General features: G+C 57.5%; 3 protein-coding genes and 1 non-coding gene across 7 annotated transcripts; 2 read left to right on the plus strand and 2 right to left on the minus strand.

The window, feature by feature from the left end:
* Nucleotides 1-1,568: 1,568 nt before the first annotated feature.
* Nucleotides 1,569-1,675, plus strand: LOC147354225 (U6 spliceosomal RNA). The gene has a single exon (XR_015146744.1). It is a non-coding gene; the product is annotated as a U6 spliceosomal RNA (small nuclear RNA).
* A 435-nt stretch (nt 1,676-2,110) lies between these two features.
* PTH2 (parathyroid hormone 2) lies at nt 2,111-4,730 on the minus strand. Its single transcript, XM_086353612.1, has 3 exons — nt 4,638-4,730; nt 2,898-3,022; nt 2,111-2,396 (listed from the first exon to the last, which is right to left on the minus strand). Exons 2-3 carry the CDS (start codon nt 3,017-3,019, stop codon nt 2,222-2,224), a joined length of 297 nt encoding a protein of 98 aa, XP_086209738.1. The 5' UTR covers nt 3,020-3,022; nt 4,638-4,730; the 3' UTR covers nt 2,111-2,221.
* A 354-nt stretch (nt 4,731-5,084) lies between these two features.
* On the plus strand, nt 5,085-8,906 carry GFY (golgi associated olfactory signaling regulator). 2 transcript variants are annotated; one of them, XM_086353567.1, is made up of 3 exons: nt 5,085-6,852; nt 7,931-8,104; nt 8,541-8,906. In XM_086353567.1, exons 1-3 carry the CDS (start codon nt 5,340-5,342, stop codon nt 8,738-8,740), a joined length of 1,887 nt encoding a protein of 628 aa, XP_086209693.1. In that variant the 5' UTR covers nt 5,085-5,339; the 3' UTR covers nt 8,741-8,906. The 2 variants fall into 2 exon arrangements, with proteins under 2 accessions (XP_086209693.1, XP_086209694.1); XM_086353568.1 differs by having other exon boundaries at nt 5,085-6,804.
* A 127-nt stretch (nt 8,907-9,033) lies between these two features.
* Nucleotides 9,034-20,428, minus strand: SLC17A7 (solute carrier family 17 member 7). 3 transcript variants are annotated; one of them, XM_086353588.1, is made up of 12 exons: nt 20,204-20,428; nt 15,615-15,867; nt 14,009-14,127; nt 13,596-13,710; nt 13,430-13,517; nt 13,085-13,171; nt 12,843-12,985; nt 12,065-12,214; nt 11,752-11,884; nt 10,970-11,080; nt 10,638-10,765; nt 9,034-10,453 (listed from the first exon to the last, which is right to left on the minus strand). In XM_086353588.1, the coding sequence occupies exons 1-12, from the start codon at nt 20,263-20,265 to the stop codon at nt 10,160-10,162; spliced, it is 1,683 nt and encodes a 560-aa protein (XP_086209714.1). In that variant the 5' UTR covers nt 20,266-20,428; the 3' UTR covers nt 9,034-10,159. The 3 variants fall into 3 exon arrangements, with proteins under 3 accessions (XP_086209714.1, XP_086209713.1, XP_086209715.1); XM_086353587.1 differs by lacking the exon at nt 10,638-10,765 and having other exon boundaries at nt 20,204-20,417; XM_086353589.1 differs by lacking the exons at nt 10,638-10,765; nt 10,970-11,080 and having other exon boundaries at nt 9,923-10,453; nt 20,204-20,417.
* Nucleotides 20,429-22,281: the final 1,853 nt, after the last annotated feature.

Consider the following 22,281-nt stretch of genomic DNA (forward strand, 5'->3'; position numbering starts at 1 on the left):
CCATTCTCTGAAAAGCCTCAAATGCTAGGAAAGAGATCTGGGGAGGAGAAAGTACAGGAAGAGCATAGGCCAGGATCCAACAAGACACAATTACCAGGCCCTTCAGCAAACAGAAGATAAGCCTCCTCATGACATTTTAATTCTGTTTCTCCATGAAAGTAGAGGAATGATCAGACTTCTGAAGTTGCACATATTTGGGTTCCAGTTCTTCTGTCCTTTCCTAGCGCTGACAACCTGGGAAAATGCCCTCAGACTGCCAGAGTCTTGTTTGTAAACTTTGGCCAACTCCTTGTTTTTGTGACATGTGCATGCTCAGTCATGTCTGACTCTTTGCGACCCCATCAACTGTAGTATGCCGGGCTCATCTGTCCATGGAATTTTCCAGGTGAGAATGCTGGAGTGGGTTGTCATTTCCTACTCCAGGGGATCTTCCCGACCCAGGGGTCGACTCTGCGTCTCCCAGGTCTCCTGCGTTTACTGCATCGGCAGGCGGATTCTTTACCACTGAGCCACCAGGAGTACAGTTATTCCTTGCTTAGTATTTCTAAGTAACAGGGAAATAGGCCCCACCCCACAGCCTAACGGCCAATTAGGGCGCGATCCGCCTCTCGGAATGCAAATTATCGGGGAAGTTGCCAATCACAACGTGCCAGCCCCGCCCCCTTTCCCCACGATGACGTGCCCAGCTCCTCTCTTCTGAAGCCCAATCAGAGCGCGGTCCGCGAGAATTGCCCCGGGAGCTTGACTCAGAACCCCCAGCGTCCGGTTAGGGGAGTGGGTTGCCATGGTCACCACTGAAGGGCAAGACTGAAGGGCCAGCGGAGCCTCCAGACACAGACAAAAAAAGCGAGGGGCAGATTCTGATTAGCTGCTTCCTCGCTTCCTTCACGGGTGGGCCAGGTGTTTCCCCGCCTCCGTCTCATGCCTCCTGGAACCTGTTGCCTGTCTCCTTTCTCCTCTCCTCCCGTCCCGACTGGCACCCGGATCTGGAAATCGCGCAGTTCGAACAACACCCTGCAGAAACTGCTGCAGGCTGCTGCAAGAAAGGCCTTTTCTATTTTTTTTGAGGGTGGGTGGGGTTTCGCTCCGTTTGACTTGTGGGATGTGTGTTCCCGACCAGGGACTGAACCCACCCCAGCAGTGAAAGCGTCGAGTCCTAACACTATCACCAGGGAATCCCCAGAAACCCTTTTCTGATAATACATTTTGCTTCCAGAAGGGCACTGTATTTAAGTCTTCTAATTGTATATCTGGTTTAAATCTTACAATAGATGAGGAAAAGGGAGCTGAAAGGTTAGAAGCCCTTCCCAATACCACACAACTAGGTTTCAGGGAGTCTTGATTTTGAATAGCAAGTACATCTCCAGGGCCCGCACCCCATTCCACCGCCTCCGATCTTTCCACTGCGCCCAAAGTAGAAGTCGGGAAGTGATGAGAGAGTGAGAAAAAAGGAATTCAGAGAAAATGAGAGCTGGATGAAAAAGATGGAGACCTATAGGAAGAAAGGGGTAGGGGGGAAGAACATGAATGAGTCAGGCAGAGAAAAAGTGATTAAGAATTGAAGGAAGGTGCTCACTTCAGCAGCACATATACTAAAATTGAAACGATACAGAGAAGATTATCATGGCCCCTGCGCAAGGATGACATACAAATTTGCGAAGCGTTCCTTATTTTTCAGAAAAAGGAATTGAAAGAAGAGTTTTAGGCATAAAGAAGAAGAAAGGAGACGAAGAATCCCCAGAGGGCCGGGAAGCCAGGAGGAAGGAAGAGACTTATAGAGACTCCGAGAGAGGAGGACATATACCCAGTGAGCTATAGAGACCCAGAGAAGGGCCAGTGACCCAGAGGGGACAGAGACCAGGAAGGTTACAGAGAGCAAGAGAAGGGGGGAGGATGGAGACTCGGGGTAGGTTGGGAGCAGGTATGCGAGTGGAGAGGGACAAAGGCACAGAGTGGGAGCAAGGGGCAGAGCTGGGGCAGTAGTGTAGAGGAGGTGGGGCAGAGGGGAAAAAGAATGAGTGCAGGGAAAAAGAACAGAGGGGACGGAGGGGTAGAGGCCAGCGTAGCGGACGCAGGGCCCGCCCTCTGCACGTGTACACACACACACACACACACACACACACACACACACACCCCCACCACCACACGCACACGAGGCGCAGGAAGGAGGCGCAGTCGGGAGGCACAGCACGGTCTTTATTGAGGTGGGGCGGGCAGGCGCTCAGGGCGCGTCCAGCACCAGCAGCTTGTGCATGTACGAGTTCAGCCAGTGGCGGCGCTCGAGGGCGGCCAGCAGCCGCGCGCGCTCCCGGAAGGCCGCGTCGTCCGCCAGCGCCAGGCTCCGCCGCGACTGGGGGGTGGCCGGACCCGCCCGAGCCTCGCCGGGGGTGCGGAGTCTGCCGGGAGATGGAAAGAGGCGGTTACCGTGGGTCTCGGCCCGCGGCCCGCCGCCTGTTCTCCCCGCGGTCTAACTCGAAGCCCTGTGACTGCACCAGATGCGGAGGGGCTCGGTCTCTGTCCCCTGTCTCTTGCTCTGTGTGGGTCTTCGGCTCAGTGTTCACCAGTTCCGAGCCTCCTGAGTACAGAGACCGAGTCTGATGCCCCTGTCCCGCCCCAGCGCTCGGCGCACGCGTGGCACACACCCCAGACCCAATAAACGTTGCTCAAGGAACAAACTCGTTCCTGCTTCGACTCGTTTCAAGTCTCTCAAAGCCTTTCTCAGAATCCTTTTGTATCTCTTTATTTTGCAGATTACCTACCTGTCAATCTCCTATCTCTGGCCTCCTCTCTGGGTCTCTATTTCCCCTTTCTGAGTCTTTGTTCCCCATTCTTTTCGGGTCTGTTTCCACCTCTCGGAGTCCCCACCCTTCCCTGGGAGACTTGGATGTCCCACTTACCTGAAGACCCCCGCAGGAGGTAGGGCGACTCCTGAGGCCGTGCGGTGGCCCCAGGACACAAGAAGCAGGAGCAGCAGCAGCAGCCGCACCCGGGGGCTCCTGGGTACCTGGCGGGTCTCCATCACCTGTGGAGAGACAAGAAAGAGCTCAGTGATGCCCGTGTCTGGGCCCAGAAACCAGACCCCATCATCCACCCACCCACCCCCGAAGCCCATTTGCAGGGTGCCCTACCGCGCAGTGGGCTCCCGGCAGCGAGGCTGGCAGCCCCCTTATATCGCCTCCACAGCCCCCGCAGCGGCCAATGACGCAGACCAGGGGGCCGGGGGCACCGGGTCACCCCCACCCCAGGCTCATTAGGAGCTGCCAGCGGTAATGAGGAGCCGGGGGTGGGGGGCCAGCCGCTGCCTTGGCGGCCACCCACTAATTGGGACCAGGAGCTGGGACCTGAGGAGAATCGGGAGGGGGAGAGACAGACAGACAGAGAAGTGGACACAGGGGGTGTGTCAGAGGGATAAAAATAGAGACTGGCGGAAGGACCATCAGAGCAGAAGCCAGAGACACAGAGAAAGAGAGACAGGGGAAGGAACAGAGGAAGGACAGATGGGGAGATGCAGAGACACAAAGAGATGAAGCAACCATGAGAGGGAAGGACAAAGACTGACAGAGAAGAGGAAAGAGAGGGAGAAAGGGAGCAACAGAGGAAGTAAGGAAAAGGGAAGGAAGAGAGAAAAGAGAGGGAAAAGGGACCAAGAGAGCAGCTATGAGATGGAGGATCAAGGGAACGGCACTTGGAAAGACAGAAGGAGATGAAAGGACAGCCAGCCAGCCTGGGCAGAGATGTCCAGAGACAAATCCAGGCAGGCAGAGACCAGAAAGACTGGGAGGTGGGAGACAGGGGTAGGAAAGAGAAGGCAAAGGGGATGTGTGGTGGTGGGATGTGAAGGCAAGTACAGTGACAGGCAAAATCAGGAAAGTCTTAGCGACCCTGCACAGAAGGGAAAAAGACAAACAAGAACCCTGACTACCCTGAAGTTGTGTCCAAGCCCTTCCCGCGGAGGAATTTGGGGGTGCTGTGAAGATAAGGCCCATCCCCCCAATACTGGCTCTTAACGGGGTGAGCTCTTCACTATGGGATGGTAGGCAAAGGTTGGGAAGTCCCAAAAGGCAGCAGCAATCTGGGTCTCAGATTGACAGGACGTGGGAACCAAGACTCCTAGTTCCCCAGAGGAGGGGAACAAGGCCTGGGTCTGGGAACCTGGATTCCTGGATCTGAGGGGAGAGGTCTGGGGGGAGGGGTCCCAACTCCTGGATATTGAAGTGGGAGGCTACCAGAGACCTGCATGCTTGGTGTGGGTGTAGGAGAGGGCAGAGGGCTGGGACCCTTGGGTTTGCAGGGAGGAGAGCTGGGTTGGGTCACACCCCTCAACCAAAGGATCCAGTCCCTAACTCCCTCCCCCACTCCAGAGACACTATCCTTTATCTCTGGCCCTTTAAGAGCTCAAGCTGTCGCTAGGCTCCCAGGATCCCAAGGGTGGGGATCAGTTGCATCACCTGTGCCCCTGGGATCCTATGTCCCGCCACCCCACCCAGAGCCATTCTGCAGCATTCACCGATCTCTGCATTCAGCTCTGTTCACCTGTTGTTATCTTGGACCCCACTGAGCAGGTAAGAGACCTCAAACCCCAAGAGGCCCCAGCCCATTTGGGTGTATGCCCACCCCACCTTCACCTAACCACAAACCTAGGTATCTCTGCCCGAGACCAGCATGAGACCTGGGGATCCCAGCTTCCATCCTCCATAGAGATACGAGTCCTGCCCCAAGCTGTCTCCTCCTGAAGGCTGAGGAATCCAGACCCCTTACACACCCATCTCTGGAGGATAGGAGACTCAAGAGTTCCCAATCTCCTTCTAACTCAGGACCCAAGAGTTCCAGACACCCATTTCCTTTCTCTCCTGCAATCCACAACCCACCCACCCCCCAAGCTTTGCTCCCTCAAAATTCTAGGCATCTGAACCTTCAGGCCTCTCCTTTCTAGAGAATTAGGAATTTAGACCCACATTGCCCTCCACCCTCTGGGAACAAGGAGTCTGAACCCCAAGCAGCCTTCTTGACCAGGATCCAGGCGCCTTCTGCCTCCTCAGGTTACAGGCATTTAGGCCCCCTCATCTCTCAAATCCAGGGGGTCAGGCCCCCAAGTCGTTCCTTCTGAGCTTCCTCTAATGTAAACAACTGTTGAGTCAAGATGTCCCCAGGGCCCTTGAAGAGGAATTGATCCCATGTCCCCTCAGAGGTCTACACACTTCGAAGCCAAAGTCAAAGATCTGGGGGCTCGGAAATGTGTCTTTCTTTCCCAATGTTCCTGGGACCCCCTTTGGGGAAACAAATAAGGAAATTTACTATGACTCCCAAGAAGCCCTGTGCCTCAGTCTCCCTTAGCTACCATGGCTTCCACCCCACAACCTACTGGGGAGTTGCAGGTGGCATCTCCTTTTCCTGGCTCTGACCTGGGCGGTGCTAATGTGGTCTATCTGGGGACCACTGGGCGTGGCCTCCGGAGTGGGCAGAGGGTCCTCCCGGGAGGCTCTGACCTTAACCCCTTCCTTCCCGCTCCCCTGCTGCTACAGGTATCACCCAAAGCTATGAAATCCTTCAGACCAATCCTCTTCCTTCTCGGCTTCCTCTTCATCTGGCTGGGCTCCAAGGCCGCCCCTACGGTCTCACTGCCTGCGGGCTCCGACTTCTTGGGGATAGACCACCCCTCCCAGCCCTACTCTCCGGCTTCTGAAAATTCCACTCTCTATGGACCTAACCCAGAATCTCCAGGGGCTGCTTATCCTGAGCCCTCTAAGACACCTCATGCGGTTTCCCCTGAGCCCTCCCCTCTTGCCTTCACTAAGACCCCCAGTACTGACCTCCAAGAAACCCCCCACCAGGAGCCTCCTAAGGCCCCCAAACCTAACTCATTCAACACCTCAACACCAGGGTCCCTGGACACCCTCCAAATTAACCCCTCCAAAATGATATATCCAGAACCATCTGAGACCCCCAAAGCTGACCTGACTGAACTTCCACACACAGAATCCCCTGAGGCCTCTACACCTAATTCCTCTAAAACCTCACACCCAGCATTTTCTGAGACCCCAAACCCTGACCCTACCCAAACTCCACACCAAGAATCCCCAGAGATTTCCAAGGTTAACTCCACGGAAATCTCACAGACAGAATCCCGTGAGAATCTCAATTCTAATCCCTCTAAAACTTCACACCTAGGATTTTCTGGGACCCCAAACCCTGATCCTACACAAACTCCTCATCAAGAATTCCCAGAGATTCCCAAACTTAGCTCCCCTGAGATGTCACTTGAAGAAACCCCTGAGACCCCAAATTCTGACCCCACCAAAATCTCTGACATCAAATCTCTGGAAACCCATGACTCTGACACCCCAAACCCTAAATTCCTCCAGACCCTCCATCCTGACCCTACTGAAACACCCCACCCGGTATCTTATATAGGCCACGAGCCCAACCCCCTGGAGATTCCCCAAACAAAATTCCCCACAACCCTCTACCAAGACTCAACAGAGATACCCACAGCCTCTGACCCTGAAATCTCCACTAGCCTTGCTCCAGAAACTCCTGCACCCGTCAAAGAAGAAGTTACTGCTCTTAATGAGCAATCCCTGAATCCCAAACCAGAAGCACTTGCAGTCACCCAGCCCACCACCCTTAAATTGCCCACCTCAGATTCTCCGGGGACAGTTGATCTGAAAGCCCCCCAGAACTCCAGCCCTAAAGGGCTCGACGCCCCTCCTCCCTCAGCCCGGATTGCAGGGCCCCCTGCTCCTCCAGGGCCCCCCAGTCAGCCGGCCCCAGCCACTCCGAGGGCCCCCCAGCGGCGCAGCCGAGGTGAGAGAGTCAACACTATCATCGTGTTGGAGAGAGTGCAGGAGACCGGTGAGGGGCTGGGGAGCCGGACCCCTGGGTCTGGGGGAGGAGGGGCTGGGGTCCTGGATCCTGGGTCTGGGGGAGGAGGGGCTGGGGGCTGGACCACTGGGTCTGCGGGAGGAGGGGCTGGGGGTCTGAACCCCTGGGTCTGCGGGAGGAGGGGCTGGAGGTCTGGACCCCTGGGTTTGTGGGAGGAGGGGCTGGGGGCCTGGACCCCTGGGTCTGCGGGAGGAGGGGCTGGGGGTCTGAACCCCTGGGTCTGCGGGAGGAGGGGCTGGAGGTCTGGACCCCTGGGTCTGCGGGAGGAGGGGCTGGGGGTCTGGACCCCTGGGTCTGCGGGAGGAGGGGCTGGGGGTCTGAACCCCTGGGTCTGCGGGAGGAGGGGCTGGGGGTCTGAACCCCTGGGTCTGCGGGAGGAGGGGCTGGGGGTCTGGACCCCTGGGTCTGCGGGAGGAGGGGCTGGGGGTCTGGACCCCTGGGTCTGCGGGAGGAGGGGCTGGGGGTCTGAACCCCTGGGTCTGCGGGAGGAGGGGCTGGGGGTCTGGACCCCTGGGTTTGTGGGAGGAGGGGCTGGGGGCTGGACCCCTGGGTCTGCGGGAGGAGGGGCTGGAGGTCTGGACCCCTGGGTTTGCGGGAGGAGGGGCTGGGGGCCTGGATCCTGGGTCTGGGGGAGGAGGGGCTGGGGGTCCGGACCCCTGGGTCTGCGGGAGGAGGGGCTGGGGGCTGGCCCCCCGGGTCTGAGGGAGGAGGGGCTTGGGGTCTGGACCCCCGGGTCTGAGGGAGGAGGGGCTGGGGCCTGGACCCCCGGGTCTGAGGGAGGAGGGGCTGGGGCCTGGACCCCCGGGTCTGAGTCGGGAGGGGCTGGGGGTCTGGACCCCCGGGTCTGAGGGGGGAGGGGCTGGGGTCTGGACCCCCGGGTCTGAGGGAGGAGGGGCTAGGGGTCTGGACCCCCGTGTGTGAGGGAGGAAGGGCTGGGGGCCGGGACTCCCGGTTCCGAGGGCGGAGGAGGGCGGGGTCTGGACTCGGGTCTGAGGGTGGAGTGGGCTAGGAGGTTAGATTGCTCAGTCCCTGGGCCTCATTCCTCCAGGCGTGACCCTGGTGGGGCGTCCCCGGGGCGCGGCAGGCGGGGCCCTCTGCCTATTCCTCGCCGGGATCGGGCTGCTCATTGGCATTTTCCTGCTGCTGTGGTGTCTCTACCGCCGGGCGGCTCGACACCGGCCCTTCGCACACCACCGACTCCCAAACGACGGAGATGAACCGGGTGAGCCACTCCTGCAGCGTCCCGCTCCTTAAGTGCTTGCACGTTTCCTTAACCTGGTTTCGCCTGGCACTTAAGGGCGCCCTACCTAAAAGTACAGGTCCCCATCCAAGATCAGCAGAAGCCCTGACCCCCAATTCTCTGGAAATTTCACAAACACCTGTGAAGTTGCGCCCCCAGCGCAGCGCGGAGTTGCCCCAGGCAGGGGAACTGCAGGTCCCTACAAGCCCCGCCCCTTTCCCCCTCCTGGCGCGCGGCATGCCCCGCCCCTGCTGCGCGGACACCACGCCCCCTTGCTATTTAAGGCCCCTTTATTCGAAAACCCGGTTCCAGTGGAAGCTTGGAGTCCTCGCCCCCGTCTCCTCATCGGCCAGCGGCTCAGTAGAGGGGACAGGCCCCCAGTCAGACCGGGGACGACCTCGCTCTTTTGTCCCCATAGTTATGCATTTGGACGCCCCGAAGGAACCCTACGACCTCTACTTTTACGCGCCGGACGCCTGGGTCCCTTCACACATCGCTACCAAGCAGCCACCACCCACCCCCCCGCTGCCGCCCAAGCTGCCTCCGCCGCCCCGCGGGGGCCGCCCCCAGCGCCTAGAACCGCTCTCCCCTGCCACGCTCCCAAACAACTTCCTGTGAGCCTCTCCAAACCTGCGCCAGCCCCAGACGGAGGAAGCACCCAGGGGTCCTGTCCTCAGGGTCAGCTTTGCTACCTAGTGGTCCTCTAGAATAGAGGACACCCTGAAATGCTTTAGATGTCAGCGGAGAACACAGTCTGAGACCGAATAAATCGCATGTTCCCACAGCTGGACAACTCCTCTGGCCTAAGACCTGGGAGAGGAGGGTGGCTGGGGTCAAGGAGACTGGGGGCTTGGGCTCCTAGGTCCGAGGAAGAAGGAGGTTGGAGATTCCCAAGGCCAGTGACGACGGAGTGTGTACACCAAAGCATTTTATTGGGAGAGGGGCAGGGCAGGATTTACAATCACAGAGACAGAGACACAAAGACACAACCCTGCCCCGGGGAAAAACACCCCTTTTCCCCAGCCCCATTCCCTTTCCTGGGATTCTGTGACTTCTCCTTTACATATGTTCCCCCAAATTCTAAGCCGAAATAGGGGAGTCTGAGAGGGGAAGGATCCCAGATTTGGAGTCATTTAGCCCCTGAGGGACGCAATAAATGGCCACTGAGAAAATGAGGGCAGTTCAAAACCACCCAGGAGAATAAAGTGCAAGGAATTGGGGGTAAGGGGAGCATCTTGAAACCACCATGGGGAAGTTCAGTGGCGGTGGCTTCAAACCGTTGAGTTGATGGACTTGAGCAGCCGCTCTTCTTAGACCTGAAAATCGTGTCAGAAAAAGTGCATGGGGGTGAAGAGAGGCATATTGTTAAAACTGCCATTTTGGTTGTTTCCCTAGGCAATGTGCTAAGCTGGGAGAAGGTTTTGGGGAAATTTGGTGCTGCAGCAGAGTCTGCTGGTGGGGGAGGGATGAAAAGGTTGGGTGGGGGTACTTGAAACTGCCATTTCCCCTCAGAAACGCTGGTGAGAATCAATCCCTAGAATGGCAGGGATGGGTGATTAGTTAAACCAACTTGGAAAAAGCAGAATACAGTTGGGAGAGATTTGAAACTTCTAGAGGAAGACCTTGAATTTTTTTGAAAGAGGAGGGGGGGTTGAGTAATCTCAGGGGTTCTCCTGAGAGTCCCAGGGGTTCAAGGAAAGGGGGAGGTGCCCAAAACCACAAGAGAGAGGAAGAGTCTGAATTGTCCATTCAAATAAAGCCCTGAAAGGAGAGATTTGAAACCACTGAGGCAGAAAAGAGTGGAGAAGAGAAGCTTTAGGGGAATTTGGGTATCCTTGAAACTGCCAGTCTGCAGCTTCACTACCCCTGAGAGGCAAATAGGATGGGAGGAGGATCTGACAGCACTGGGAGCAAGGGAGAGTGCTTCTTAGGCCTGAGGCAGGACAGAGAGGACTGGGGTTCCTTGACACTGTCATTCAGGCCAGAGATGTGAGGAATGGAGGTCCTGGAAACTGCCATCCAGTGGGAGGCACGTGGTCAGTAGTCCCGGACAGGGGGTGGGGGTCTTGGGGGTTGAACTGTGCTGTGTGTAGCCCCATAGGATGGAGGGGGAGCAGGGGGTGCCCCGGGGGGCTCAGCCTCATCCTCCATTTCGCTTTCGTCGCTGCCAGCCAGCTGGTCGTGGCCAACGAAGCCACATTTCTCTTCGCTCATCTCCTCAGGCTCCGCCCACGGCTGCTTCTCTCCTGAAGCGAAGACCCCGTAGAAGATGACGCCCCCATAGTGCACCAGGGAGGCAATGAGGAACACATACTGCCACTCCTCCCGAGTCTGTAGGGGGGACAACGGGGAAATGAAGTCAGAGGACAGATAGGAGAGGGAAGAGGCTGGGATAATAGGAAAGGGGCGGGCCTTTTCTCTGGAAAAGGAGCCGGAGATCCAGAGAGTTGACGTGTGTCAGGAAGGTGCTGTACACAGATTTGGAGGGCAAGTGGGTCAGGGCCCAGGCACGGACCTTGTGCTTAGTCATGGCACCCACGATGATGGGGCACACCATGCCGGACAACGTGCCCACGCCGTTGGAGATGCCCATGAGGATGCTGGCATAGCGCGGGGCGATGTCCAGATGGTTCACGTTGAACCCTGGCGAGGCGAGCCGAGAGGCGTCACAACCGATTCCCACTCCAGTGACTCCTCCCCCAGCCTAGCCTCCCCGACCTCCCGGCAGCTCCGCTTTTTCCAGTCCGCCTTTCGCCAGGCTGGGAGGTGCTCTACCTGAGCCAGGAAGTTCCCCACTGAGCTGAGCAGAGTCCCCCCACCCTCAAGCTGCAGATCGCCGGTTCTCACCGGAGATGGCGAAGCCGCTGAAGCCCACGGCGAGGACTAGGAAGGAGATGGCCACGCCCTTGGAGTGCGAGTAGCCGACCACCAACAGCAGAGTAGCTTCCATGCCAAAGCCTACGGAGGGCCGCCCCCTCTGAGCACAGGCCGCCCCGCACCGCCTCTCCAGACCCACTCCCGGCTCCCAGCCTCCCCCAGTTTGACCCAGTCCTGCCACTTCCACGCCTGTCCCTGGCTTTGTCCTCCATTCTGCCCGCGCCCGCCCTAACCAAGCCCTCAGTTCTCTAGTGCCTGGCCCTTGACCACGTGCACAGGCTTCGCTGCCCCAGCTGGGACCTCAATGGCCCCACCCCCTGACTAGACCACGCCTGAAGACCGAGGGTGTAGGCCCCACCCCGGCACCTTCACGGCTTCCCTCTCAGTCCCCATTCATTACACTCACACCTTTGTCTCTCCGAGTGCCCCTCTTCATCACCCAGTTCCCATCCTACTCTGGCCAGCCTCGTATAGGCCCCGTCCTTCCAGACCCAACGTGGTCTCACCTTTGCTTCACCTGGGCAGCCACACCCGCCTTGCCCTTCTACAGACACTGCCCCGGAGGCTGCCACCTGAGATTCTGTTCCTGCCAGACCTGGTCTCGCTCCGCCTCCGCCTTTTTGGACACGCCCCCATGGACACGCCCTCTGACCCCGCCCCATCCGCCATGGTCCAGCCCTCCAGATCCGCCCAGCCATGCTCCGCGCATCCCAGCCCGGTCCCATACCAGATCCAGGCCCCGCCCCACTCACCCCCACAGTTCATCAACTTGCGCACGTTGGTGGTGGACATGATGCGGCGGCTCCTCAGGAAGTCGGCGATCTGGCCTCCAATGGGCACGATGATGGTCATCACCAGGTGAGGCAACGCTGACACCAGGCCCACCTGCGCCGGCGGGCGTACAGGGAGTCGCGGCTCAGCGGCCACCTGCCCGGGGCTCTCACCACGGCTCAGGTACCATGGGCTTCCTCCCTGCCCCCTTTCCAACCCCTTGGGATCCAGGTTCCTCTCCTTCCCGCGCTCACCCGCCCGCCGCGCCCGCAGCTCTCCCCTTCCGGGCCCAACCTTGCTGATCTCGAAACCGAACACTTCTTCGAAGTAGGCAGGCTGGGAGATAAGAAGCAGGTAGAAAGTCCAGCTACGACAGAAGTTGGCCACGATAATGGCGTAGACTGGCATGGACGTGAAGAAGCGCCTCCAAGGTGTGTTAAATTTCTGTGGTGGGCGAGAGGAGGGAAGGGCTGCTAGGACAAAGAACAGGCCCGGGCGCTCTCCGAGTCCCTTCAGGGATCCCACGATAGTCCCGCAGAGACCCAGATTTCCCTGTCTCACTAAAGCCGCCGAGGAGGCGGGGTTGCCGGCCTGACCGCGTCCCCATGGGAACGCTGACATCCTAGCCTCAGTGGTCCTCAGGCTGGCGGGTGTCCAGACCCCATGCTGACCTTCAGAGAGTCATAAATGTGGACCCAAGAGTCTCCTTCCACCCAATTATGCCCCCTAATTCGATCCTCACCCATCCTGAGGTCTGAGCAAAACCCCACATTCTAATCCGCCTCTGCAGGTTTAACCAGGCCCATCAGTGGTTCCGACCACCTCGCCACCTAGCCCTGCTCTCCGCACCTGCTAACTCCGTCCTCCCTGGGCTTTAATCACGCCTCCTAGGTTCTAGCGCCATCCAACTGGCGATCCCATCGTCTCCTCTAAATGTCTATGGAAATGTCTATGTACATCTACCAAGATCCACACGCAGTGCGGATTCAAAGCCCCTCTTCCTCCCGTCTCCCCTGCCTTGATAGCTCTCCTCTCCCCACCGCGCCCCCACCCCCCAAGCTTGGGCCCGGACCGTGACGGGGTTCATGAGCTTGGCGCTCTCGCCGATGGCGTCCTCGATGTACTTGCGCTCCTCCTCCGAAATGCTAGGGTGCAGCGCCGGGGACTCGTAGGAGACGAGCAGCCAGAACAGGTACCAGAAGATCCCGAAGCTGCCTGGTAGGTGGAGGGGGTCAGGAGGAGGATGGAAGCGAGGTGACCACCGGCCTCGCTCTGCCCCGGCGCCACCCGGACCCAGGCGTCCGGGCCCCTCACCATAGACGTAGAATACAGAGCTCCATCCTGAGTACTGCACCAGGACTCCGGCGAGAGGCATCGCGACCACCGCCCCGGCATAGGAACCTAACGGGGAGGGTGCAGAATGGAGAAGAGCGCATCTTTCTTCAAATGCAGTAGTGCGGATTCCCAGACCCTACCTTCCTGGGACACAGAAGTACCAACCACTGCCCCTCCTCCCTCAGACACATAGGTCTGGGTCACCAGCCCCCTCCTCTCTCAGATCCGGGAGTTCAAGCCCGCAACCCACTCCTCCTTCCACCGAAGAGTCTAGACTCCAGCACCCCCTACCCACGAGTCCGGATCCCAGCCCCTTCCTCTCACCGCAAAAGGCTGTCGTCGCCAGGCGACTCCGCTCTAAGGGCGGGGCCCATTTGCTCCAGATCCCGTGGCAAGCAGGGTACGTGACCCCCTAGGGAAGAGAAAACCAAAGTCAACGAGAAAAGGTGGGGTCGGAACAGCAACGGGGTCATAGGGGGCGGAGCTTTACCTCTACCAACCCCTGCAGGATCCTCACGAAGATGACACAGCCATAGTGGACACGGGCAGCCGAGGGAATCAGCATGTTTAGAGTGGAGGTAGCCACAATAGCAAAGCCGAAAACCCTGGTAGGAAAAGTTTGTGTTCCGAGAAGAGTCCAGCTATCCTGCCAGACCTAGGACTCTGCCCTTTCCTCCTTCAGCACGCCAGGGCCCGCGCCCCCAGAACCCCAGGTCCCACCTTCTATGAGACTCCCCGCTTCCACAATACAAACCCCACCTTTCTCTAGGGCCTCGGCCCTGAACCCAGGCTCCTCCGGTTTTCCCGGAGTCAGCCCCCAAATGCAAGGCCACAGCCTGTAACTCCACCCACACAACTGTAGTTTCTGCCCACTTTGAGACATCCGCCCCGCCCCCCACATACCTGTTGGCTGCGAATTTTTGGCAGATAAATCCTCCAGGAATCTGGGTGACAATGTAGCCCCAGAAAAAGGAACCGTGTATGAGGCCAACAGTCTCTGGATCCCAGTTGAACTGAGCTTTCTGTGGGCCAAAAGGCACATCAAACTAGCACCCCTGCCCCAGACGCTCTGCTTCTCCACCAATCAGCACCCGCAGACAGTCCCTCGGCCAATCAGCAACAAGGATCCCCTCTCGCCTTCAAAACACCTGCCAATCAGAGCTCGGGCCATCTACCCCAACTTTGCTCCTCCATGTTGCTAGGGCCGCACTACCTTAGCAACAGAGCCTGTTGCTGCCTAGAGGCCTAGCTCTGTCTGCTTGCCTGCCTCAGGGTCCCTTATGCATAGGAGCCCATATATGGGGTGGGTTTCTTCCTCCACTTCTAACCAATGTACAAACTGTTTGCAGATTGGATGCGTTCTAGGAAGAGACAAGAAGTAGCCAAAGGGTTGGGCATGATTGGAAAAGAACAGGGGCAGGTAGGCCACAGCCCAAATCAGGATTTTTTTTTTGGAGGCAGGGGCATGGCCTATATGGAAATTAAAACAGAAAATCTGAGACGAAGAGGGGCTTCAGGTTAATGGCCAGAGCAGATGGAGAAGGGATGTAAGCAGCGGTGGAACTTTCAAAAAGCCAGAATCAAAATTCACAATGGGGCCTTCCTTGGTGGTCCAGTGGTTAAGACTCCCCCTTCCAATACAGGGTTTGATCCCTGGTAGGAGAGCTAAGATCCCACATGCCTTATGGCCAAAAAACCAAAACAGAAGCAATGTTGTAATAAATTCAATAAAGACTTTAAAAATGTCCCATATAAAAAAAAAAATCTTACAAAAAAATTTCACGGTGGAGGGACTTCCCTGGTGGTCAAGTGTGTAGGATTCCCTGCTTCCACTGCAAGGGGTGCTGGTTAGATCCCTGCTTGAGAAAGTTCCGCAAGCCGCAAGTTACGGCAACAACAACAACAACAAATTCACGGAGCCTGAGTTGGCCTGGGAGTAACATTCAACACTGGAACAGGTGCGGGAGATGCAGGTGGAGCGAAGTTGCTAGGATGCCCAAAATGAAACAGGAGGAGCCATATCATAGGGAACCAAATGCTTGGCAGAGTCTACACTTTGACAGCAGAGAGGTGAAACAAACAGGAGCGGGGCTTCATTTAGATAAGGGCAGGACTTAGAAAGGGAGAGCCCTGAGGTGAGGTGGAGCTGAGGTTCTGTGCCAAGTGTCTGACTCTTTGTGACCCCATGGACTGTAGCCCACCAGGCTCCTCTGTCCATGAGATTCTCCAGGCAAGTATACCGGAGTGGGTTGCCATGCCCGTCTCCAGGGTATCTTTCCCACCTAGGGATCGAACCCACATCTCTTATATCTCCTGCATTGGCAGGCGGGTTCTTTACCACTAGCGCCACCTGGTTAGGGCCCAGGGTGCGGCAGCGCAAAAAGGCGGGTCTACTCAGGCCTGGGCGTGGAAGGGGCGTGGTCTGGGCCTCGCGTAGGTGAGTGTGACGTCATCAGAGGGCCTGGGCAGGGTTTCCCCCAGCCTCAGGCAGCTCCCGGCCCCGAGCTACCTGCATCACCACGTGGCCCCCGCGGTGGGTCGTGCTGTTGTTGACCATGGAGACGATGGCCACGCCCAGGTTGCAGCGGATGCCAAAGCTAATGCAGAAGCCCAGACCGCTCATGATGGCGATAATGTAGCGGCGAGGGAGGCCAAAGCAGGTGCAATCCACGACCGGCGGGTCCCGGGTCTGCGTCGTGACCGGGCGCCCATCTGCACTCAGCTCCAGCGTCTCGGCACCTTCTTGCCGCTTCTCCAGAAGACTGCGGCGAGGCAGCAAGGATCAGACTCGGACGTCCGGGCCCCTAGCCCCCTCCTCCCCATGACACGAGTCGGGGCAAAACTTCTTGCTTTTCAAGACCAGGGATTCTAAACCCGCAACCCCTCTTTTCCCAAGAGTCCAGCCCCAACTTCCTTCTCCCTCCAGGGTCCAGGAATCTGGACCCCTGGTCTCCATCTCCCTCAGACGAGGAATTCCCACGCGCCCCCAGCCCCTTCCTTCCTCAGACTCGAGTATGGAACTCCCCAGTTCCCTTCTCCACTAGCCTTGTCACCTCTCAACTCAGTTGTTTTAGACCCAGGCTACCCTTTGTGATCCAAAACCCTGTGCCCTGAGCCCCCATCCGCAAGGCCCAGAGACTCTCTCCAGCCCCCTCTTCCAGATATGAGTCTATTTGTGGAAGCAAAAGGCGCTAAGGAGATGCCTCAGCAAAGGTGTCAAAAGAACAGATGCTTCTCAGCCACATCTGCTATATATACTGCACCCCCTCCCCTGCCCCGGGACATGCCCTGCCGGGCTTCCAGGCCCAGGTGTGGGCTGACATCCAGCTGACTCCATTCAGCCACTGGAAGCCCACTCTCAGGGATCGGGGGTGGGGGTGGGGGGGGGGGGAGAGGTCCAGGGCACTGGAATCCAGCAGCCCAGCTGGATATATCTGGGGAAACTTGAGTTCAGGCTGTCAGTCTAGGGGGTGGGGAGGAGGAGTGGCGGGTGGTGTCCTGGCAAGGGACAGATGGCCCTGGTAGGGGGGTTGGCTCAGTCCCCAGCGTGACTCTCGCCCCCGCCTGTTCTGGATCCAGGATTGAATCTATGATGAGGGATAGGGTACTTGGAGGGCCACCTCCATTCCAGAGAGAGGCTGCAGGGATAAAGAGGTGCCCTGAGACAGACGTGGAAAAATTCAAAAGGAGAATGTCAGAAATGGAGTCGGGGAGTGGAGAGAACAGAGACTGAGAGAAAGAGGATCAGAAACACAGGAGGGAGAGAGACTCAGAGAGAAGGAAACAGATACCCAGAGAGGGAGAAACAGACAACCAGTCTGAAAGAGACCGGGGCAGAGACCCTGAGAAAAGATGGGGGAGGGGCAGGAAAGAGACCCTGAGAAGGAAAGGGACTGAAACCCAGTAAGGGACCCAAAGACAAGTGGGGACAGAAACCCAGGAGAGAGAACGCAGAGACAGAGACCCAGAACGCTGAGAGCAAGACGGAAAGACAAGGAGCCTGAGGAGAGACAGGCTGGGGACATGATGTGTGAGGCGTGGCTCTTCTCCGAGGCCGGTAGGCAGCCAGGGGATCCGGCTGGATCCCAGGAAGGGGCTAGAACAGATGGAGGCGAGGGAGACTGGGACGGGGGAGGAAAGAACAGCCAGACGGTCTGGGAGGAGGCGGGTGAAAGAGATGGGAACACAGCAACCCTCCCCATCCTGGAACTTAAGGAAGTGGGGGAGGGGGTTAAGAAAGTGGGGAGAATGGGGGAACGGACAGAAACTAGGGGGATGAGGAATAAGACCCTGGGTAGGGGACAATGAGCCAGATAGTGGGGAACAGAAGCCCCCCACAATGAATAGTGCACGGTGGTAGGGACTGGCCCCTCCCATCAGAACAGGTCGGCCAATGAGATTAAACTTTGACCCAGGTTGCCCTCCCACGCTGTTTGACCCTGAAACTCAAGATGGGATTGCAGCCCCTGAAATTTGATATTCATTGTTAATATGAGGACATAGATCTCGGATCAAGGTTTTCTAAACCACGGAATGCAGTCTCAGTATTCTGTATCTGTAAAATGGGGGCACGAGTAGAATGTGAGGTTACAAGGAGGGAACTTCAAGGTGACATTGTCATTTCAGGAGAACTAGAGACGCAGAGGTGAAGGTGGCCCCAATGCTTCATGGAGGGTAAGAACAGATCGCTTTGCCCTCTCAGAATGCCTGGAACTCAGGATTAGGAACTTGGTGATGATGAAAGGCAGTGGTTAGGGAGCACGTAGGTCACTTTCCTGGTGGTTCAGACAGTAAAGAATCTGCCTGTAATGCGGGAGACCCGGGTTAGATCCATGGGTCAGGAAGATCCCCTGGGGAAGGGAAGGGCTACCCACTCCAGTATTCTTGCCTGGAGAATTCCATGGACAGAGGTGGCTGACAGGCTACAACCCATGAGGTCGTAGAGTCAGACTGCCCCCTTCCACTTTCTTTCACCCAAAATGAAGAGTGTCTCAACCTCCATCTCTGGGTCTCTGCCTCTGCTTCTCAGAGATTCTCAGCCCACCCCCTTACTCCCCCCTCCCCAATCTCTGTCCTCATGTCCCTTTGGTTCTCCCTTACCCTCCCATTGTACAACTGAGAAAACTGAGTCTCAGGAAACAGAAGCAGCATGTCCAAGGTCACACACAAGTAGCAGTGGGACCCAATCACTTCCTGGTCCTCCGAATTGCCCCACCCCAGGCCTGGCTCTCAAAGGAGGCATATTGGCTCCTGTCTCTTGCTGTATTCCCTCTCCCCCCTGGTCCCTGTCCCAAGTCACCCTGGGTTGCTACGTGTTTCCTGATCTGAGGGAGTTTTCCACCCACTCCAGCAGCACTCATCTCGAGGAAATCTGCAGCCCCCACCCAAGACTTGGGCGGGAGACTGACCTGGGTTCAAAAGATTCCATGTGTACTCAGCCACTGACTTCCCCCCTTTTCCCAATGGTGCATCAGTTTCCCCAGCTTCGTCTAGAGGATTAAAAGGAGTCAGGTGTGGGCATTTCCCCCTCTCAGCAATCACCAGAGCAGACCCCAGGATTCAGATGCGATTGTTCTCCTGGGCTCAAACTCCTTAGTGACTGTCCTGGTGGGAACCCTGAACTCTGGGGTCTCTAGGGGCTCCCAAGGCAGCTGAGAAAGGTGATGATCAGGCAGAGTCAGATAGAGAGAAACCCAGACACAGGAGAAGCGGAGACTGAGGAAGAAAGAGAGCCTGAGAAACACATTCCTCCTCCCTCCATCCCCCTTCCCAACCCCCTCCACCAGCACGTCTCTCTCCCTCTCCTGACTTCACGCTGATGTATTTTGAGAAACTCGTGAAAGGAGGTGAGAAAAAGGGTGGGGAGGGGCTGGAAGATTGGGAAAAAGAAAGGGTGAGGTTATCTCAGCTCCTCCACCCCCTCCCTAACACTGCGCCATCCTCCTGCCCCCCTCCCTTCTGTCCAGCTTTATTCCTATCTCTCAGGTTACTAAAGGGTGGGGTAAGTTTGGAGCGTGGAGGTAATCTGCAGCAAGCAGGACTAGTGTTAGACTTAGAGAAGGACTTGCATGGTCTAGTGAGCTGCACTGAAGATCAATCAAAGATAGGGTCAGGGCTGTGGGCCACGGGGACCCCAGGGTCTGAGGGAATGGCAGCAGGGGCATGGTGCTGATGAGGCCCCAACTCCTCCCTGCACTGTGGCCAGATATTTTTAGGCTTCTCCGCAGCTGAGTAATTTCTCTGACTTGGAGCCAGGGCTGGGGTTGGGGGTGAGAGACTCAGGAGAGGTGTAGCAGACTGCTCTGGGGACACCCAGGTCATTGGGGTCATCTCCTTGACTGGGAGGAAGTCCCTTTCAGCCCTAGTCTATACCCTTTGGAAAGTCCATCCTACTCCAGGAGCCTAATGTTTGGCCTGCAACTTCCTTCTCCATCAGAGACCCAGGATACCCTGGCTTCTTCCTCCCAGCTTAGCTCTCCTCAAGGACAAGGACCAATGGACCTCAATCCGATTTAGCTTCAGATTAAACTCTCTGAGAGATGGCAACTGACAAACACACAGAGATGGAGAGATCTGGGATGAGGTAGTAAAAAAAAACCAGAGAGAGTGCCAGAGTTCCTAAAGGAGAGTGTCAGAAATCCTAGGGCAGGGAGTTGGGGGACAGAGACTCAGAGAAAGACACAAAGACCCAGAGAGAGGGTTGTAGAGATCTAGTGAGAGCAAGAGAGAGGGACGGGAACTCAGAGATAAAAGGAAATAGAGACTTAGAGAGAGTGGACAGAGATTTGGAGAGAGGAGGCAGAGAGAATATAGGTGAAGGGAGACCTAGAAGCCGGCGAGGGAATCAGAGATCCAAAAGAGGGGGATATATATTTATAATCCCAGAGAAAAGGGCAGAGAGCCTAGGGATGGGGTGGGGCGCAGAAAAATGATGGATGAGACCCGACCGTCGGAGACCGAGGGAGAAAACTGGACAGATGGGTGGCCCCCCCACGCATGGGTACCGCCTGTCCAGCTGTTCATCTGCGCCCAGGTGGGAATGAGCGTCCTCCTCGGACCCTCGCGTTCTTCCACGCCCAGGACCCCCACCACGCTCACCGGTGTAGCTTCCCGAGGGCGCGACCCGCTAGCTTCCGAAACTCCTCCTGGCGGAACTCCATGGTGGCTGCCCCTGCTGCCGGACCCCCCCGCCGATCCCCCCGCCCGCGGGCCCGGGCGGCCGCGTCCGGGTACCCGGGGTCCGCCCCGGCCCGGCCGGCCCCGCAGCTCCGCTCGGGGGGAAGGAGGCTGCGAGTGCGGGCTTTCTGGGGGCTGTCACCGGACTCAGCGTCGGGGGCGGGGTGGGGTGGGACGAGGCCCCGCCCACCCTGCTATACCCCGCCCCTTGTATTCTAGTCCCGCCCACCTTCCGCTGCCATTCATCCAGGTTCTCGCCTCGCCCAAGACCAAGCCTCTGGTTTTGAACTCACTTGTCTGGGTTGCATCGCTCCCAAATCAGTCCCTTCCCGGAGTTACTTCTCCCTCACCCATTCCCCACTAGCTCCTTCTATCCCAGATTCTCTCTCCTCCAGAGTTCTTTCCTGAGATTTGCTCCCGCCGCTTGTTTCCCCTAATTTCGTGCTCGCATTTTCATCTTCCTCTAAATATCCTCCAGCGTTTGTCCTCCCAGTCCTACCTCTCCGAATTTCTGTGCCCCCCAGTTCCTCATCCTGCCCAGGCATGCCATCCCCAACCCGCCACTTCCTCAGTTCCAACTTTCTCATTCAGAAGGTTCTTTTCTCATTCAGGGAATTCCTTCCCCTTTCGTAGATTCCAACCCCCATTTCGATCCACCCATTGTCCCCTCTAGTTCTTCCCCATCCACCTGTTTCCATCTTTCCCCTTTTGGATTCCATGTCCCTCCAGTTCTATTTCCCCTCTTGGCCCATCACCCCTTCCAGTTCCTTCATTTCCGATTTCCTTCCCTCTGGGTTCATCTCTTCAGTTATACTCCCCCTACCCTCATTGCAGGTCATTATTCCCTCCCTAGCCTCGGATCTATCCCCGCCCTTTTATTTCTCTCATCCTGAGTTCTGTCCCCACCCGTTGAGTGTGTCCCCTTGGATATTTCTTTACCCCTGAGTTCTGTCCCCTCCCCTGGGATCTATCCCTGCTTTGATTTTTGCCCACACCCTCTGGAACCCGATCCAGGTATACATCCGTGAGTACTTTCCGCGCCCGTGAGTTCTAGTCCCTCCCTCTGGAATCTGTCTCCGCCACCTGGGATCTGTCCCCACCCTCTGAACTCTTATTGCACCCCTGAATTCCAGCCCTGCCCCTCTGGGGTTGAACCTCGACTGTCCTCGGCCATCTCCAGCCCGAAGGCAGGTTCTGCTCCGCTCCTTTCGCCGCCAGCCCCTTTCCCCGACGCCGAGTCCACCTCCAGATACAGCCCCCAGGAGGGTGCTCCTTTCCCCATCGCCTCCCTGCGTCGGGCCAAAAATGCACTTGGGATTAAAATTTCATGATGTGGCACAGGTCCGCGAGGGAGTGGGAGGGAGCAGCCAGCGCGGCGGGCGGGCGCCAAGGACGAGGCGCAGCCTCTCGCCTCTAGCTTTGCCTCGCTGAGTCTTTGGGTGTCACAGTTTTGCCTGTGTTTGAGAAAACCTCGAATTCTTAGGGAGGAGAGGCTGGGGGCTGGGACTCCTGGGTTCGAGGGAGGAGGGAGCCGGGAGCTCGGACTCCAGAGTCTAGGGGAGAAGCCCGCGGAGCCGTCCGCACGCGCCACCCTGCGGCGGCAGAATCCCCGGTCTGGGTGTGGAGGCGGCGGCCGCGGCTCCGAGCCAGGTGTGAAGGTGGAGCAGATGGTGAAGAGGAGGGAGTGGGAGGGGAGCCCCGCCGCTGCCAGATCTCAAGCCTTCGCCGGAACCATCACCATGGAGACCGCGGAAGGCAGAGAGGACCCAGCCCCACATTTTCGGGACCCGGGAACGAGTTCTTCAGCCTCCCACGGAGGGTTCCTTTGCAAACTACAAGTCCCAGCGGCCGCTGGACTTCACCGTTTTCTTCTGAATGACTGCATACTCAGAGGGCTGCTGGGAGTTGTAGTTCTCTGAGACAATGGATTGACGTTGCTTTGCGCCCTCTGTTGGACACGAAGCCCAAATTCACTCCTGAGGACCAAGGGATCCTATTCG

Source organism: Bos grunniens, chromosome 18 (genome assembly GCF_055505025.1).
Source record: "Bos grunniens cultivar Pamir isolate PY7600 chromosome 18, Bosgru_T2T1.0, whole genome shotgun sequence".
NCBI classification, from domain to species: Eukaryota; Metazoa; Chordata; class Mammalia; order Artiodactyla; family Bovidae; genus Bos; species Bos grunniens.

What these genes read in the sequence shown, in the direction of transcription:
- PTH2 (XM_086353612.1), bottom strand. Translation starts at nt 3,019, where the DNA reads ATGGAGACCCGCCAGGTACCCAGGAGCCCCCGGGTGCGGCTGCTGCTG. An exon ending in CCTCCTGCGGGGGTCTTCAG is followed by an intron (nt 2,397 to 2,897) that starts GTAAGTGGGACA and finishes ATCTCCCGGCAG; the next exon opens with ACTCCGCACCCCCGGCGAGG.
- GFY (XM_086353567.1), top strand. Translation starts at nt 5,340, where the DNA reads ATGGCTTCCACCCCACAACCTACTGGGGAGTTGCAGGTGGCATCTCCT. An exon ending in GGAGAGAGTGCAGGAGACCG is followed by an intron (nt 6,853 to 7,930) that starts GTGAGGGGCTGG and finishes TCATTCCTCCAG; the next exon opens with GCGTGACCCTGGTGGGGCGT. An exon ending in AAACGACGGAGATGAACCGG is followed by an intron (nt 8,105 to 8,540) that starts GTGAGCCACTCC and finishes TTGTCCCCATAG; the next exon opens with TTATGCATTTGGACGCCCCG.
- SLC17A7 (XM_086353588.1), bottom strand. Translation starts at nt 20,265, where the DNA reads ATGGAGTTCCGCCAGGAGGAGTTTCGGAAGCTAGCGGGTCGCGCCCTC. An exon ending in AGCTCATGAACCCCGTCACG is followed by an intron (nt 12,215 to 12,842) that starts GTCCGGGCCCAA and finishes CGCCCACCACAG; the next exon opens with AAATTTAACACACCTTGGAG. An exon ending in CAAGTTGATGAACTGTGGGG is followed by an intron (nt 11,081 to 11,751) that starts GTGAGTGGGGCG and finishes GGCCCTCCGTAG; the next exon opens with GCTTTGGCATGGAAGCTACT.